Source organism: Buteo buteo, chromosome 24 (genome assembly GCF_964188355.1).
Source record: "Buteo buteo chromosome 24, bButBut1.hap1.1, whole genome shotgun sequence".
In the NCBI taxonomy this organism is placed as follows: Eukaryota; Metazoa; Chordata; class Aves; order Accipitriformes; family Accipitridae; genus Buteo; species Buteo buteo.
Window position 1 is genome coordinate 22,683,634 of NC_134194.1, and position 18,160 is coordinate 22,701,793.

At 52.6% G+C, this 18,160-nt stretch overlaps 1 protein-coding gene and 1 pseudogene across 1 annotated transcript; both read right to left on the reverse strand.

Moving 5' to 3' along the window:
* Nucleotides 1-2,232: 2,232 nt before the first annotated feature.
* Nucleotides 2,233-14,356, reverse strand: LOC142044559 (electroneutral sodium bicarbonate exchanger 1-like). The gene is made up of 21 exons (XM_075057147.1): nucleotides 14,290-14,356; nucleotides 13,248-13,382; nucleotides 12,644-12,779; nucleotides 12,268-12,428; nucleotides 11,148-11,333; nucleotides 10,987-11,039; nucleotides 10,661-10,935; nucleotides 10,195-10,282; nucleotides 9,543-9,689; nucleotides 9,294-9,385; nucleotides 8,786-8,960; nucleotides 8,516-8,649; nucleotides 7,728-7,973; nucleotides 7,518-7,623; nucleotides 6,422-6,583; nucleotides 5,581-5,694; nucleotides 5,081-5,242; nucleotides 4,211-4,462; nucleotides 3,336-3,404; nucleotides 2,620-2,793; nucleotides 2,233-2,520 (listed from the first exon to the last, which is right to left on the reverse strand). Exons 1-21 carry the CDS (start codon nucleotides 14,354-14,356, stop codon nucleotides 2,335-2,337), a joined length of 3,120 nt encoding a protein of 1,039 aa, XP_074913248.1. The 3' UTR covers nucleotides 2,233-2,334.
* Nucleotides 14,357-15,456: 1,100 nt separating this feature from the next.
* LOC142044441 (olfactory receptor 2A2-like) lies at nucleotides 15,457-16,626 on the reverse strand (annotated as a pseudogene).
* Between the last annotated feature and the right edge of the window lie 1,534 nt (nucleotides 16,627-18,160).

Here is an 18,160-nt window from a genome sequence, read left to right on the forward strand (position 1 = left end):
GCTGTGTTATCAACAGCTTTCTAGCTACCAGTACAGAGCACAGCACTACGAGGGCTGCTATGGGGTAAAAGAACTCCAACTCAGCCAGACCCAATACAGAAGGAAAGTGGAGGAACAACAGAGGGGGCAGCCCAGGGACACAGAGCCCCCCCCAGGTCTCATCTGGCCGCTCCTGTGACCATACGGTGTACTCAAAATCAAATACCTGAAGTGCTCCCTTAGATGCAGTGTACAGCCAGGGGACAAGAAGGTGGCAGTTCTGCATTTTGCAGCTCCCAGGCTGATGGCAGAGCCAAAGCAAAAAAACCAAAACCAAAACCAAACCAAGCAAGAGAGGTAAAACTGAAGCGCAGGGAGCAAATGCTTCTCTTTCACCTTAGGCCAACTGCTCGGACGCTCTCTATGCTGCCCTGCCACAGAGGGCATCCCTCTCGTACCAGTAAGAGACAGAAGAGTGAATTAAAGCCAGGACCCCAAACCAGACCAAAAACCCGGTCGTGATGAAGAAGAAAGTGGAGAATGCATCAAATATAACAGAAAATTATTTTGGACATTCCCAGTTTACATTTGGAAAAAAGAGGAAAAAAAAAAAAGCGGAGGAATTAGGTATCAAAAGAAGAGCACTGAATGATAAAGCAGTAGCAGTCCCTCTACCACTACAAACCCACACCCCCACACGCACACGTACGCACACAGACTTAACACCACCAAACTCCCATTGACTGTGACGTTCACCTCAGCTTGCTGGTCTAGAGACACTGAATGCCTGAAGCACACCAAGGATAACTGAAAACATCTGCATGGCTTTAATGGGAATCCTCCAACTGAAACAAAGCGCTTTCTCCCTCTGTCTGCGTTGGCACATCCCCGAGTCACGCTCTCGCTCCTCTCCTTCCAAGTCAAGATTCCTAAACGTGAAAAGCGGGAGTGGGGAAAGGCAAAGGGAAGAGAAAAAGAGGGAGAGCATCATCAGTGGAAGACCTGCCAGCTGCTGCTGATTCAGCCCTGTTTGGGGGACCACCCCAGCAGAGAGGAGCTGGTTTGCATGCCACGGTCCTCACTGCCTGTTCCCAGGGACAGGCTGTTTGCTCAGCCTTGCCGGCCAAAGCGTGGGAAAAGCGTAGGCGTGCACCGTCGCTTGCAGAGGAGCACGGACACGTTCGTGTGCAATCCTTTACCTTTTTCCTCCCTGGATTCAAAGGGTTTCTGTCTTCAAAGTGAGAGCCTTCCATACAGTCGTTTGTGACATTTCATCCAGGATAATAATCTCAGAAGGATCAGTCCTGCAATAAATATTTTACACAGCAATCCGTGATTATGGGAACTGATGCCACCAAGGGCATTAGCATCAGCAAGAGGAACAGCGGAGCCCCGAGAATCAAAGCTGCGCATAAGCATGGGAGGTTTTGCTGGATGAGGAGTTTTGGGAGGCAAGCTGGGGAGCTGCAGAGCAACAGCTCTGTGCAAAGGCTCTTGCTGGGGTTTAGCCCTGGTCCGGGTTCCTAAGCCACTGCTGGTACAGATCACGCCTGCAACTCCTCATGTGTAAGTATGAGGAACTCCAGCTACCGTAAAGGCGCTGATGATGCAAGGTTTGGGGGTCAAACGCGAGTGCTGCAGCCACTCTGCTTGGGGTCAGAGCCCTGCGATCACCTCCTGCAGCCCTGCCCCCGAATTTGATTTTCCCACCAAGCTGCCTGCTGGTTTCTGTGGGATGCCCCACAAAGAGGCAAGTGGAGAAAACTCTGCCAAACCCCTTCAAGCTAATCTTGCCGGGGGTCCTGGCGCTTGGTGGGGCTTTACCTGTCACTGCCTTGCTTTGGGATATCCATGTCACTGGTCTTCCCCACGTTCAGCTGAACTGAACTTGCAGCAGCAGCAGCTTCCATCGCCCTCCTGGACTCCTGAGGTAAAAAAGGGACAAATCACGTTCTCTGTCTTTGGTCAAAGTGGAGATAAGCTGAATGCCCAGCACAAACTTAGCAGTCTGCCCTCCCCTTCTGCCCCTTGGCAGCTATAGGTATTAGTGCAGCAGGGTAGAAACCGTTCACTCCAAAGGTTTTGGGGCAGGGGGATTGGGTGTTCAAAACACGATTATGAGCAAATCTTGCCAGCAGCAGCAGCAGCACCTTCTAATAATAATCATCGTAATGATAATGACCTTTGTGAAGAACGACTCGTTTTAAAAATTACACCTGTATTCAAGCGTTCAGCTCACTGCTACTTGAGGAAACAAAGGTTACAACGTGGGATCCAGGCTATTGGGATCTATTTCGATTGAGTGCTGATCTTCCCCCAACGTTTCCAGACAAGCTGTAAGAGAAACAGGCAACCTCACAGCCCGACGGAGATGTCCAGCCCCGAGGACCCAGCAAGCCTTACCTCTTCTTCTTCTCTGGCTTCATTTCTGGCATCGTCCAACTTCTTCTTCCTTTCTGGCATAAGGTCATCCAGAAAGCTGAGCTCGCGCTTTGAGAAGCAGAAATCCATCGCTTTCCGGACAAAGACGAGAGCCAAAACCTTCACGAATAAGAGGGAAGATGCGGTGAGCTCAGAGACGATGCCACCTCTCACTCCAACGCTGCAAACACCCCGCTGCTGAGCGGCGGCAGCTCTTACCATCATGGGAAAGATGATGGCGGCACGGGACACCTTGATGGTCCAGAGCAGGACGAGGCAGGTCAGCTGGATCACCGTGAACAAATGCACCTTTTGCAAGGGCACGTGCCGCAGGTAGATGAAATCCGGCTGGTGTTTCGCTGGCATCCAAAACAGCTTCAAGCGATCAAAGAACTGCAAAATAAAAGGGAAAGGTTGCCGCCTTGGGACTGCGGCAAGTTTCTGGCCCTCTCGAGACGTGGAGGCGGTTTGCAGCATCTCGCTTGCCGTCAGAAATCCTGGATCCCACCGCGTTCCTCCTGGGAGCAGCACCCATTTTCCCTTCGCTCCATCTATCAACCGGCTTGCCCCTGAGAGCTGCCCACCAAACGGCAACTATTCCGTGCCATTCCATTATTAGCATTTCTCGGCCCACTGAATCCCCCAGCGAGGATTTCCACCAGTGGCAGAAACTGCCTTCCCTTTGCACTGAATTCCCCCGCTTTCACGTAACCAAACACTGACCTGCCCTAAACCCTGAAACAGAGAGCGCTGAACTTGCCTGGTCCTCCCAGCCCTATATACCTCCTGTGCCTCCACCAATCTTTTTCTTACACAAAAGAGTTTCATTGCTTGCTCTGCAAGAAGTTTTTCCCATGCCACTGCTTTTTTCCCTGCTGCTACGGAGACAAAATACCAGGGAAACGACATGCTGCACGCTGTAAAAGAGTCCGTACCTGAATTCCTCTGAGCGACGACACACCCATGTAGAGAAAGACGCCATAAAGCACAGGCATTGGTATAAACTGGGGGGGGAAAGAGAAAAAAAAAAAAGAATGCAATCGTTTCTTTCTCCATATTGCATTTTCAGTATTACCACCCTCTTCCACAGGCACTGCCTAAAATTGCTTGAAGCCTTCCAGCTTCCATTCAGGCTTACAGATGGGTCAGGTTTTAACCATTAAAGATTTTGTGCGCATGAGTGAGCTAAGGCTCTGCTTTAGGCTGAACTTTGGAGTTACCTCTCCTCAGAATACTCCTATTTTCCAGAAAGGTTGGAGGAAAATAGGCGATTTCACCCGTGCTACCCTATGCCGCATTCTGTGGCGGTAGAAAAACACTTCTGCCTAATCTTGGGGCAACAGGCAAAGGCCACAGGCCTCCTTTTAGCCTAGAGACGAGATTACTTTGTGGGAGGAACGTGCAAGGAAGCCCACGGGGATGACCTCAGTGTGTTTAGCTCCTGGGAACAGCTGCTCCGGGGCATTTGGGGAGCAAATTGCAGCCCGTAAAGGGCTGCCTGTTTGAAAGAGAGCAGACGTGCTGGTCTGAATATGCTCAGCTGTAACCCATAAACATGGGCGGGCCTGAAAGACACCCGAAAATTCAAGCAGTTGCGTTGCTCGCTTGCCTCGAGCACACCAAACGGGGGCCCAAAGGGCTGCAAAGCCTAACCGAGGCTGGTTCCCACCGTGGGTCAAGCCCCAAGGGTTGGGATCACCCCCTCCTCCTCTGCTCCACAACTAACTACTCAGGCCTGCAGAGAGGGGACTGTTTTTCTGTAACCTCCAACAAGCTCGCGGTTGTCGGGTGGTTTGCATTTTCCTCTCACCTTTAACACGGAAGTGAAGAAGACGGAGCAGCCCATGAGCCCAAAGATCAGCAAGCCAGTGACTCTCTGCTCTCGTATCCCCAGAAACTTGGGTTGTTCTCCTGGAGCTGAGCAGTCAGACTCTACTTTGAGGCTATTCACGTGGGTGATGGACAGGACGGTCGCAGCCACAAACCAGGGCAGCCCCATCACAGAGCACACCCCCAGCATCACGGCCACCACGAAAAGGTCCAGGTGGTACCCGCATCCTTTCTGCAGGCAGGAAAACAAGAAACAGAGCATCCCATAGCACAAGAGCAAGGATAACGTCGCAAGTCAGACTCAAACCCTGCTCGAGCACAGGTCAACTTCTTCAGAATTTAAAACAAGAAATGGAAACAAGTAAGGGTGTACGCAGGCTTTGCACAAGCACCTGGCATGAAAATCTGGCAGGAGTTCAGACACAAGGGATATGGGGAGCTTGTGCGATACATACTTCTCCAAAAAAACCCCACCCACAACCCAAAACCACCAAACCGTTTTTTTCACTCACAAAGAAAATTCTACCACTTGCGAGGAAGGTGTGACTCTGAGTTATCCCTGGCAGCGCATCAAAACAATGCATTCCCCGCACCTGCTGCCGCTGCCGTTTCAAAACAAAAACGCGCTTCCATATTGCTCCAAGATTAATTTGCTCCTCCAAAAGGTTGCTCATCTGAACTGCCCTGTCACTTGCTCCCTGCATCATCGTTAATCCAGGAGAGCATCCTGCCACGCAGCCTGACCTTGTCCCAAACCAATGCCTTCAGAAAGCATCGGCAATAAGAGCTTCTCCCCAGACCTGCAGCCCAGAAGGGGCTGGGGCCGGGGTCATCTCTCGCAGGCCCTTACCTTCAGCTTGTGCTCCTTCCTGTTCACAATAACGGCACTGATCTGCTGGTCCATGAATATCAAGATGGTGCAGAGCAGAGCTGGGACGAGCGCAGCCAACACCGTCCACCAAGGGTTGGGTCCTATGGGGTTGATGAACCACCCGCGGTCGTCTCTGGTAGGCTGCAACAAAGCCCACACATCAGCATCGTCTCCCAGCCCAGGCACTCCACTGGCTTTCCTTTTCCCCTCCCTCCCTGTGTCAGAGCACCTCCCAGCCCTGGCTTCATGTCCCCCTCTCCCGTGGGCTTCAGCAGTGCCAGTCTCCTCTTTGCAAGCACCTCTAGGTACTTCTCCTGTAGGTATCTAGTTTTGGGGCCATCTTCTCGTTGCCAGGAGGAAGGAAGGCACTTGGAGGTGGAAGAGGAGATGGTCACACCACCAGCATCTCCTCCAGACTCAGCCTTGCCCTGCCCCGGCATCACCTTGTGGCACCCCCACGTGCCAAAACACCCCATTACCTTGAACGTGTGGGGGACCTGGAGCTTTGGCGATGGGATCCCAACCACAAAGTCAAGGAGCACCATGATGGCGATGGTGAGGAAAACAGCAAAGTCGCTCACCGTGGACCGTACCTGGGGCGAGAAACCAGAGGTGAAAGGGGCATGGCAAACAGGGCCGTAACGTGAGATGCAAGAGTTGCGGACATCCACAACATTCAGGCTGGTTAACCAAATCCCACCACCCCTCTGAGCACATGCAGCCTGATCCCTTGCTTAGATACTGTTGCTGTGTTTGTCCCCGTGAGATCTGGCGTCAGATAATAAAAAAAGCTTAATTAGGCGGACAAGGGTTGGTTTAAGTCAAAACCTAAAAATAATAATAATAATATTAAAAATAAGAAAAGAGATGTCTGCCACTACAGCTACACTCACAGCTACAACGGCAACAAGGCACTGAGGCATCCTTTAGTCCTCAAAAGGAACCTCCTCATTCGAATCTACTTTCCGCTCGAGCACATAATGCGCAGAAGGTAGGGAAAAAAACCCACAACCCCAACCCCCAAAACTTTGGGAAACCTGACTTCCTACTACCTGAGGAGGGGGAAAAAAAAAAAAATTAAAAAAAATCAAACCCCAAAAATCTTCAATCTGGGGCAGATCGCGAGGCAGGTGGGAAATGCTACGATGATTTTGCACTCACGGAAATGAGTGCGGGACATCCAAGCTCTTGGAGAGCTTGGCCTGCAAGGCCAACGTTTCCCAGCTTGACCATGGCGGGGCTAATACTGCTTAGTGCTCCAGGAAAGCCATTTTGGGAAACGAGTGTGGAGATGGACGCTGGCCACCATCTTCTACTTACTCTGGTTGGAAAGTAGCGGCTGGTTTTAAACTTCTTCAAGAAGCTTGACAGGGCAAAGGTGGCGAAGAAGAGGATGCAGCACCAGAGGAACACATCAGGCGTGTAGGGGCCGTCGCGTCCACAGGCAGGTCCTTGAAACTCCCCACGCAAATGCCGACATTCCTGGAGAAACAGAGCGTCAGGACACAAAGGCAGTGCACGTGCGGCAGGGAAACCTCGCGTAGCTAGGGGGTTTTGAGGATCTTGGTCCAAGATCCACGACCCTCTAACTGCTCCTGCCAATGGAGATTTATATGTAATGAGCAGCAGCAGCTGAACAAGTGACACATCGAACTATAGAGCGGAGAAACGAGATGTGAGGGGACACCATACCACGCACCCTCGGCACATCCTCTGCCTGCCATTCGAGCAATCGTGGCTAAAGAAGACACCAGAGGGGAAGGAAACACTGGAAACTCTTGGGGAGAGAGAGAGAGGGAAGAGGGAAGGAGGGCTAAAGACAACCATGGTAGGAAAGGAGGAGAAGAGACAAATCGTCCCTTCCCAGGGGAGGGCTCGCAGAACCTGGCCAAGAGGGGATGAAGGCCACCATAAGAGCCTGCCGCCCTAGGCCCGGGCTCTGCTTCCAGCAACAACAGCCTGAGAGGCTGCTCAGACATGCAAATTTATGCATGTACCTACAGACAGCACTGAACGAGAAAGCAAGGCCCAGAGTTACTAGGAACCCATTAAGGAGGCCAATTACTACCTTTCAAGCATGAACTTAAGTCCTACCTACAACTTCTACAATAATCAAACCACCCACTACTTAACCTTCCTCCCAGTCAGAAATACTGTCCGGCAACAGGCTTGAGGGGGACACTTGCTACCTACCCACAACGCTGGGGACCAGGTAGACTGGGACAAGGTGGACTCTCCTCCCGAGGACCAAGCGGTTTTAACAAACCACACGCTAGATTTAAGCAAGGACTTTTCCGAGCAGCACTAGCACAGTTTGAAGCCCATCATTCCCTGAAGGGCTCTGACTTTTGCACCATGCAAATGCCCCTGGACCCCGTGGCCGCGGCGCGAGGAAGCAGTGGCTCGGGGCACTTACGGTCACCGTGAGGTTTTCCCAGGCGATGCCAGACACGTTGATCCCGTTGCTCGCCCAGAAACGCAGCGTTTCGTTGCTGGGATGGGTCGGTGCCTCACACTTACAGCTGGGAGGAGAGAAGCCAAGACAGGGGTAAGGGAAAGGCGATGGAGGTGCAGCCCGCAGCTCCTGCCAAGGGGCAGCAGCTTTCTCAGGGGGAAAAAAACCCACTAGTAGCTGGTGAGGAAGTCCAGCTTGCTGTGCATGTGCACAGGGTAGGTGTCTCGCAGGTGACTCAGCTTCTCCAGAGCCTCGTAGATGAAGATGATGCAGATGAGGGAGGCAAAGGCTTCTTCCGTGAAGCGGGTGACGTAGCACACCAAACAGCTGGCATCGGTGGCCACCAGCACTATGCACAAGAAGGCGGTCCACAGCCCAATGCACGCCCGCAGAGACAGATAGGAGAGCGTGTACTCCCTGGGAAAGCAAAATGAAACAAAGGCTGCAAAGGCCAGCAAGAGGCCCTGAGACATGCCTGCCTTCGGGGAAAACAGGGAGCAATTCTGGAGCGTGTCAAGGCTGCGGATGGGAAATGCAGTTTCCATGTACTACTACAGAGAGCCTCGGGGCTGTGGTGCAGGGTGTAGACCCACAGGAGGAGAGGCCAATTATTTAGTTACCACTGTTGAACAAGGATCTTGTGTTAACACCTTGGAGGCTGCTTGAGGTCAGGTCCCTCTTGGGCCAGGTGGTGTTCTCCCACATCACCCTGATGCCCTGACACTGAAACCAGCTGGGTTTGCACCCAGTCACCTGCTGCCAGCAAGCTGGGGCTTAATGATAAACCTTATGGCAATAAGGGTGGTTTATCTCCCATCAAAGCCACAGCAACAAAAGGACTGTCACTAAAATCTAGCAACTACCCCTAAGAAACAGAAAAGCAAAGCAAAGCATCTTTTCTCCATCACTGCCCCCTTCTGAAGGCTCTCGCAGCACCCAGCTGCGGCAGCCAGCCTTACTTGCAGAATTTGTAGAGGATCTTCTCAAACACGAGGACGGGTCCGGTGCTGCCGAGGATGGTGAGAGGTTGGCCGGCAAAGAGGCAATACACCACGCCGGCCATGGACGCGCCCAGCAGCGACTCCATGGCACTCTGTCCGGGGAAGAGAGGCAGCCGTGAGTAAATAAATCGTTAGGGAGAAACAAAAACCAAAGCCGATTCACTGCAGCGAGGACTTTGGCCTGACTTTTATCCTCCCCCATGCCCCCCAACAGAGAGAGGTGCTCACTATCTGGCCATTGGTCGCCTCCCCCAGCAGTCCCCCAAAGGTGATGACAGGGGACATGCAGGCACAGTAGAGGAAGAGGAAGGACGCCAGGCACTGCAGGCTCAGACCATCCCGGAAGTCGCTCCAGAACCACGGGGCTTTCCGCTTCACGTCCAGGGTCAAACCTCCAAAGAGCCTGCAGGAAGGAAAAAGAAGAGAGTCTGTTCTCTTGGAGGAACACGGTGACTTTGCTTTGCTGCAGAAGGGCAATCAGAAGCACGGAGTCACTTTCGTGGCTAAAAAGAAGCACTCTCCTTCCTCCCAAATCAAGGAAACCTGCGTGCAATGGTGATGGCTGGGGCTGAGCCCAGCTGCCCAGATCTCCCCCCTGCCCAGCCCAGGGGACCAAGCTGGCAATGCGGAGCCCCTTCGTTGAACCAGCTAACCCCAAAGACCTGCTAGAAGGGAGGGTGCATGCTCAGATTTGAGAAGCAAACAGAAAAAAAACCCAAACTATTAAAGCTCCCACCTTCCCGTCCGCTGCAGTTCAGGGCCACTGTGTTTCTCCAGCGTGCTGTGAGAAGCACTGTCGTCAAGAGCTCCTGGCATCTTCCTTTTTTCCTGTTAAAATGGAAGTAAGATAAAGCTATGGACTTGTAACCGCTGGCTTGTTTTGCTTCTGGTCTGGCTCTGTGACTGTGTCAGAGTGGGACCTTGTGAATTTGGGCCCCTGAACAGCATCCCCAGCCGTCCCGCCCGTCCCCCTCGCGCCTCTCACCTGCGAAGGGACGTTTTTCGGGGGCTCGATTCGGATCGATGGATCCCACTCTCCTGGCGGCAAGACCGTGACCTGATCCAGAAACTCGTCGATGCCAGCCACGAGGTCAGCCCCGTTCTTGGCTTTATAGGCAACGTCACGGAAAACCTGCCAAGAGAAGACAACCTGGTGAGAGGACAACCCAGCTCGGAGGTCCTAACCAGTGCAATAAGCTCTTGGCTAAACGCAAGGCTTTTTCCCCAAAATTTCCTGCTGGAAAGGGCAGGAAATACTCCCCCAAAAGGAAAAATCTGTGCGTCAGGGCATTTGTAATCATCTCCCCCACGAGGCCCCCGTCCCCCATGGCACACCATACCCTTCTGCTTAAAGAGCAAGAGAAGTTTGACTGGCCCTGGCAATGCCACCACTGGGGACAGCGTGCTGGGGACCCCGGCAAGAAGGATGAGGTGCAGGATGCACCCCGGGTGGGATTTCAGCCTCCAGGATGTGGGGTGATGCAAATCTGCGTGTTCGCTTTGGGGTGAGAAAGAGGGCTGGGCTATTTGGAGAGCTGCGGGCAGCTGGGACAGCAAATCCTCTTCCTCACTACTTCAGAGACAGGGAGAGCTGAAGAAAGGCAAAAATGACCCGGAGCTATCTCATCTTGTCGCACCTCATCTGTCATGATAGTGGCCATGGACCTGCCGATCTCATGGTACTGATGGGCTTTTCCTTCTGGTCCAAGCAAAACAAACAGGAACCTGGGCAAGAAAAACAAAATGAGAGAGAGAAGAAGGTGTCCTTGCTCCAAGAGCACCCAAGGAAAGCCCTGGCAGCTCCCAGCCCGGAGCGTGGCTCAAGACGGGACACGTAGGCTCAGCGACGCCACGATGAATTTGAAATTCTTCAAAACCGACGGCAAATTTCATTTGGGGGCCAACTTTCATTACAATTGGCCGATGGGTTTAAAAGCTACAGCAGGGAATGGAGAAACGAAGGCGAGGAGATGCGGGTGGGGGAAACGTGCTTGCTCCCCCTCCCACTCGCCTTGTTCCCTTGGGACACCAAACTGATGCCTGCAACTCGATCTTTGGTTGGGTGTCTTTTTTACGGAAAAAATTTGCGCTTCTCATTCGCACCTTGTTGGGATGGGAACTTCCGTCATGCCCGAGAGGAGGACAGCCGGGCTCAGGCGGACAAATGCCACGATGGGCTGGTGAAGGAAATCCAGCTCTCCTACAAGCACGTTGGATGCTTCAGCCCCGGTGGGAATTTTCTTCATGAAGTGCAGCTCCGCCTGGGCACGACAAGCGATTTTCAGGCAATTACCCCAAAAGCAAAGCCCACAGCGCTCTGCAGCACACTCTCCAGCCAAGTTTGCAAGAGCAAATCTGGCCCTAAAGGCGTGAGAAAGCTACGAGTGTCTCACCTTGCTTAAATCCGTTGCTCTGCTCTCAGGGTTCACCCCATCTTTAGCTTCTGCAGCGGTGGGAGAAGGACAAGAGGTGATTGTTTGGGCTGGTAGGAAAAAGAAAGACACTCAGAAAGATGGACGAGGAGCAACTGGGACGCTTCTCCTTTGCCCGGACAAGTCTAATGGGGCCACAGCCCTGCAGAAAGCCTCACCTGGCTTGTAGAGGAGGTGCAGGTCTGACTGCCTCTTGCTCACATCAGCAAACGAGCAGACAGCGGGCAGAAGGTTGGTTGTCTTCTCGTTCTGATGGTGGTGCTTCCTCAAAAGGACTTCTCGAACTTGCGCCCGCACGTGCTCGTCAAACTCCGTGGACTGTTCTTGCTGGGCCAGGATCGTATCTGAGGATGGCAAAGGGAAACAAAGCCATCAGAGCAGAAACCCCAACAAGTCCCGACCCCCAAAGCCCCCAGGGAAGGCTGTGCCACACAGGCTGCACCCTAATGCCGGCTCAGCCTTGCATAGCAAGGCCTTTTAATAATGTTCAGCCTTTGCAGCCAAAACGAGAATTTTCTTCTGCTAAGAAACATGGCATCCAAGTGCTTATTCATCATTCCGCTAAGAGAAATATTTCCCATTCTAAATGACGCAATTTTCTTGCCCGACCTGGCCTTTCTGACTCTACACGTTCACCCAAATTATAAGCGATCTATAGCACAGACGTTCCCAGAGCTTCCCGTGCTGATGGAGTGCAATTTGCCGAGCCCAGGGAGAAACGTGCTAAGAACGGCTCCGACTTCTCCAGCCCTTGAAAGGGCTGAATGGAGACCTGCCGCCAGTCAAAGATAACTTCTCCAAAGCGGCTTTTGCAATTAACTTCAAGTATCTTCCCCACAGAAATACACTGCTTGGTCATCGCCAGATAAACTCTGCCTTAAAACTCTTACATGCTGGATCTTAAGGCAAAAGCAAAAAAAAGAATGCGAGGAAACAGCTTGTAAGAAATAGTTCCTTTAAGGAGGTTCAGCTCTTACGCAGACTCTGTATTTCTAAGAGCAGCCTGCTAAGCCCTGACACACGCTCCTTTTTGGCTGCAGAATATTCTCTAGTGGCTTCTCCAACCCCACAAACTGCTTTCAAAAGGACCCCGCATTGGAATAAAAAAACGGTGCGACTGTTGCATGCCCAGTCTACATCCAAAAACAGCTCATGAGAAAAACACAGTGGCACTTCTGGAAAAGGACGTGCCATTGGGGCAGGGTTTGATTTGGGAGTGAAGAGCACCGTGGCGAGCTGAGCTCGGCCGTTCCCGGAGGGATGCAGCGCCCATGGTACCTGCAATCTCTTCGATGCTGTTGGCACAAATGTCCAGCAGCACCGACCCGTTGCTGATGCAGCTCCTCAGCTCGGAGAGGCTGTGCAAGGACAGCGTGCCAACGTAGGGCTTGCTCCAGCGCTCGCCGCCATCTTCCACGTCCTCCTCAAACTTCAGCCACCTGCGGACATCGGGTGCGATCAGCCCCATTGCAAGAAAACAGCCCCAGCTCTGCAACCCCTTTGACAGAGCCACGGGGTGGCAAGAGGAGAAGGCTCCTCGTGCCGCCACCTGCAGCTGCAAAAGCTTCGCATCCTGGAGAGGAGAAAGCAGAGCCCACGGGCGCTGCCGGTGCAGGGACTCCTCTCCCACCGCAGCCAAGCAGCAGGGATTTACCTTGCCGTTTCCTTCCACTCGCCATCTCGGCCCTCTTTTACACAGATCTCATCCAGCTCGGAGAACAAGTGGTGAGGGAGGTGCTGCTCGTCCTCCTTGCTCCTGAGAATGAACTGCACCCGCTGGGACGGGGAGCCTGGGGGCAGAAGGCAAAGACCCATCCCGTTACCGCGCCTGAACACAGCTCGTCACGCTCACGTGCAAAGTGGCCATCAGCACCAGTGCAGCCATAAACACTGGGCTGGCCCCTCTCTTCTGCGTCTGTCTGGGCTTGCACAGAGCCGTGGAGAAGGAGAAGCATCTAGTCCACCTCTGCATGAGGATGGGCTGCTTTCCTTCCCCACATTGCCATTTTTAAAGCCAGGATCCCTCTAAGGAAGACGAGCCTAAACCCATTATGCATTTAACTGCATTAAAAAAAACACAAACAAAAAAAAACAACAAAAAAAAAGAAAACTTGGGAAAAAGAGGGTGTTGCTCAATACGGCCACTTTCCCTCGGAAGAACAGCAACTCACTCAAACTAGCCACGGGGACCTGCTTGCAGAAGGCCCCAGCGCCCACGTTGCCCCCAGGAGTTTAGCGAATGCCGCGGTGGGACTTACAGTGGTAGCCCTGCTCCATCGGGGCAGAGTCCTTCTCCCGTTCCCCTTCCCGATGCTTCTGGCTGTGGCGTCGGTGATGCCGGTGGCTCTGCCTAACCAGTGGCATCCGCGCGCCCACGTACAGGGTCCGGTGGCCTGCGAAAAAGCAGCGGTTTTTGCAGCACTCTCGGCATTGCGGCAATGGTTGAGGTGGCCGGTGCCTTGCTAAGCCACGGTTATATATCCCAGGAGCAACGCCAGCTTCCCTGAATGTTATTTTCACTGGACCTCCTTTTTTCCAAGCCTATTTTACTCGAGCTTTGCAACAACACAGCAACAACAAGTGTTGGCTCTGGGTCATCTAAAAGTGCCCCCAAAGTATTGGACCTCTTCTCAAATTCCAGCTTCGGCTGGACAACACTCAGACTTGCTCATTAAGCAGCAACACAAGCTAATTATTTTCAAAATCTCTGTATGGCACGAGGCGACAAGAGACGATCAAATCAGTCCCATCGTAATGAACTCCAGAACAAAAAAAGAAAATCACAGCCCCGCGTCTGCAGCCCTGAAATGATTCTCCTGACCTCTCCAAGCCAGGAGCAGCCTCTGCGAGAAAAAAAGCTGTGAATTATCGAGCCCTGTGGCTACAACTCACACCGTGGCCTCCCGGGGGGCTTTTTCCCTCCGTTTAAAAAGCCGTAATAGTAAAAAACGTGACAATAACTGTGCTGCTTCATTGAGAAGCGCGGCACGTTTTGCTGCACATGATGTGACACCCGACAAGGCACACAGGAGAGACTTTGTGCAATGGGAAAACGCGCTGGGCTGGTGGCTCCTCTACCAGGATCTCAGCAGAGACTCACCTTCCAACTCCTCCTCCTCATAGCGAACACTGACAGTGTTGCTCCTTCTTCCCCGGTCAATCACTGCCTCCTCGTCATGTCTCTGTTTAGCAACGACAAGAAGGGAAAAGTTGGGGCTGGGGGTGGAGAGCTCCCTTACGTCCTCCCAGCCATCACCCACCCCTGCGTCCACGCGAGTCCACGAGCCATCACGCCTCTACGTGCCGCCTCCTCCTCCTTCAGGCACAGCCCTAAAACCACGGACTTGTAGGAGGTTTTCCTTCCCATACGCAAATAAAACAGCCCATAACATCACCTCTACTGTATACCACGAGAGTCTGGACGTCTTTAATACATCAGGAGAGGGATGAGTGTTTCAGACCAAAAAAACCCACCTCCTGCTTTGTTCTTGAGGTTCCTGTCTAAAAAAGTGATTTCCAAACTGGAAAAAAACCAACCCCAACCCACAAAACTGCACTTTTGAGCCCCGGCCGTGCTACCTGTAACTCTTCCAGAAGTGTCATTTTGTAACCCCCGTTTGGGTTCATCCTCACGTCAGTCACTGGGTTTCGGGGACAACTGAACCTCCAGGTCAGTCAGGGGGCCCGATTCCCCAGGGACTGATGGAGTAGCCCTCACGGGAGGAGCTAAGTGGCACCCAGTGTGCACCAACTCCAGAGACACAATAGGGACCATTGTGAAATCACAAGCTATGATGCGGATCCAGGCAGCTACTTAAAGCCATGCACCCCTAGAGCCTTCCCGCTTGGAAAACTTAGTGCCTGGGGAGAAGCCAGCTCTGCTTTGAGCAAAAACTCTCCAGAACAGAGAAACTTCCTGCATGAGAGGTGTCAGGCTCAAAAGTGTGCAGAAGGAAAACCCTTCACAGGCTCGTTCACCCTCCTGAGAAGCAAAGCCCACTAGCAGCATCATGTTTTCTCTCTTTTTCTTTCTAACAGTAGAGCTGAAGCTCTAGCATCCTGAGGATAACAGGAGGCACAAATACGGTAGGGAAAAAGAATATCTTATTGGATCAATGGGTAGATTCAGAAAAAAAACCTGCTACACAGTAGTTTATCCTGGCTGCTAGCTAGAACCGAGAAGACTGTTTTTTCCACCTGGGTCAACAGTTCCGGTGAAACATACTACCCGCCTAGGACAGCTGCATCTGAGGAACAAGAATTAGTTATCTGCAATACAAGGAATAACAATGAGTCATTTAGTGCCATCATATTCATCAGGCTGCACAGAGAAACAAGAGACAAATGCATTTGAATAACCATGTCTTGTGTTACGTTTTAACCACTTAACATTCCGTGAGAAATACCCCAAGAGCTCAAGAAGAAAGAGCAGAAAGACAGGAGACAGGTGAAAGCCTAGAGCGCCAGCTAGACGGAGTGAAAGACCCTCTTCCTTCTCTGAAGCTTCAGCAAGGCTTCCTTCACCTGCTTGTTCCTCCGACTGTAAATGACGGGCTTCAAACTGGGGCTGACGAGAGTGTAGAAAAGGGAAAGAACTGTCTCCCTCCCAGAGGACTTACTGCTCCCGGGCCCCGCGTACATGAAGATGGCGTTTCCATAAAAGACACCCACCACGGTCGGGTGAGAGCCACATGTGGACAAGGTTTCGTGCCATCCTGGCACAGAGCGGATGCGCAGATCGGTGGCTGGGATGTCCAGGGAGGAAATCAGGATTAAGGCTAAAGGGAAGAGGAAGAAGCACACACAAACAGCAAAGATCAGGACTTTATTGGCAGGAGCGGCAGTGCAGGCCAGCTTTAAGACAGCAAGAATTTCACAGGAGAAGTGGACAGCCTCGCAGGGGCCACAGAAAGGCAGGTGTAAAGCCAGAGAGGCTTGCAGTGTACCAAATACGAACGCCAAAGCCCACAAAACTGTGGCAAGGGTGAGGCGCAGCCTCCAGATCATGATGAGGGCACAGCAGAGGGGACGGCAGATTGCCACGTAGCGAACATGAGACATCACTGCCAGCAGCACGCACGCTGTAAGTGCAAAGATTAAATAAAGATGGATCTGTGCCCCACACCCAGCAACGGAGAGGGTTCTGCCTTGTCCAAGGAGGCTCCTTAGCATACGGGGACATTGCTGGAGGCGTAGCAGATGTCCGCGATGGAGAGGTGGCAGAGGAAGAAGTACCTGGGGCTGTGGAGGCAGTAGTCCAGGCAGATACGCAGAAAGACAAGTGTGTTTCCCATCCGAGTGGCAGAGCAGAGGGCAGAGAAAAGGCCAAAGAGGCAGCGCTGCAGGGCTGGGGTGCTGCAGAACCCCAGGAAGACGAATTCTGTGACAGTCTTTTCATTCTGCACGCTGTGCTGGAGGTGAGGCAGCACAAACTGCGACCACGGAGATCTGGAAGCGAAGGAGCAAGGAAAAGGAAAGAAAAAGGAGAGTTTTCCTAAGAATGTTGTGTCCTTTACTCTTTACGCTGCAGCTCCCTTCTCCCTGTTTTTCCCTCTGACTCCAGTGAAAGGTGCGTACTACCCTCCCCACGCTGAGTGACGTACATCTGAATTGCAAGCTCCAATCTCCCTGCAAACTTTGAGCAGTTTGACCAATCTCGCACAACTTTGCTGCCTAGCTTGCCCTTGAAGTCTTTCTTTTCCTGGGTTGGTTTTGGTTTTTTTTTGCAGGGGGTGGGGAGGGGCAGGGTGTGGTGTCGCTGTTGGAGAAGATAAGATGATGAAGATTGCAGGTGTCGATTAAGGTGAAGCCAGAACAACTTCAAAGCAGCCGTTTTAAATTAAGTCCGTATTAAAAGGAATGCACAGTTCACAGAATAATTCCAGTTTTACCATTAAACCAACCAGCATTTCCAAGCCACTGCTGTGTCCTCTTTACCTTGGTGAAATGCATTCCTATTGAATCCTGCAGTTGCTTGAGCCAACTCCCCTATCCCAGCAGGGAGGCTACTGCAGGTCCAGGAAGGTCAGGCAGAACATCACCTTGGTTCCTGCTGTGCAGCTGCTCGCCGTTACCAGTTTCGCAGGGTGCTGGTCAAGGTCCCTGGGCATCCCCTGGCACTTGTCTCCACGCAGCTCTCTGGTCTCCAAGATCTTCCGCCACTTCCAGGATACTTCCTCCAGCCAGGATCTTCACCTTTTCCTTCCTGGGTCCCCTCCTTCTCTTCAAGATCCCTTCTTCTTTCTGGGAACCCTTCTTTTTGCCACCACCTCTTCTTTCTGGAACCCCACGCCCCCAGTGTTCCCAATCTAAGTTGTCTATGGGAGCAGTACAATGCCTGATCAGCCTCCGAATTAAGGCTTCTCTCTCCTAGCTCGTTATTAACTGTAGGATTCGGGACATGCCACTTTTGCTTATTCCAGGTGTTACCCAAATTTACAACCAGCCCACGCTGGCTGCGTGTAGCGAGAAGCAGGCTTCTGCTTGACAGCTCAGAATCCAGTTTCAGACATTCACATGCACAGACCTTGCCACACACGTGCACCCAGTCACGTCTTGCCTGGTAACCTTCACAGTTTGAGCCAGTTTTTTGTCTACGGCCGGGCTTCAGAGGCAGGGCATGGCCACAGAAGCGCATTCCCCCCGTCAGTCTGTGAGGTGAGCAAGGGAGAGTCAATACTTGTCTGGTGAGCCTCATACCCAGACAAGCTGGGCGATCCCTCTCCTGCGACAGCCCTGGGAAAAGCCACAGCAGGGTGCTCCCTTGCCTCTGCCTAGGTCCCTGGGGTTCCCCTGCCTGCCATTGCTCCTTTGTCCTCCTCTGTGTTTGTGGAGATGAACCTTTAACCACACAACCTAACACCTACAACATCGGGAAAAAGAGAGGCTGCAGAGGGTCCAGCGGGGAAGGTCGCCGATGTCAAATGCTCTTTGTGAGAGGCAGCACACCCAGCTCACCTCCTTGCTCCTGAGCTGCTCTATCGGAAGCACTGCGTGCAGGACGCTCTGTTCAACAGGCTGTGTCTGTATCTGACTGCCTTGTCCTCGCTACAGCACCGTGTGCTGGGGGAATGCCACGGAGAGCAAGGAGGACGCTCTTTCCCCAGGAGCAACGGAGGGTGCTCAGCTGAGTGCTGCTGCAGGGGCCACAGTGGGGCAGGCAGGCAGGGAG

Bases quoted from the DNA above. Each gene is read 5' to 3' on its own strand.
- LOC142044559 (XM_075057147.1), bottom strand. From the start codon at position 14,356: ATGGGAAGGAAAACCTCCTACAAGTCCGTGGTTTTAGGGCTGTGCCTG. The intron at 4,463-5,080 runs GTAAGGGCCTGC...TCCTGCCTGCAG, and splicing joins GGAAGGAGCACAAGCTGAAG to AAAGGATGCGGGTACCACCT. The intron at 3,405-4,210 runs GTGAGAGGAAAA...TTCCCCCCCCAG, and splicing joins TCTTCACTTCCGTGTTAAAG to TTTATACCAATGCCTGTGCT.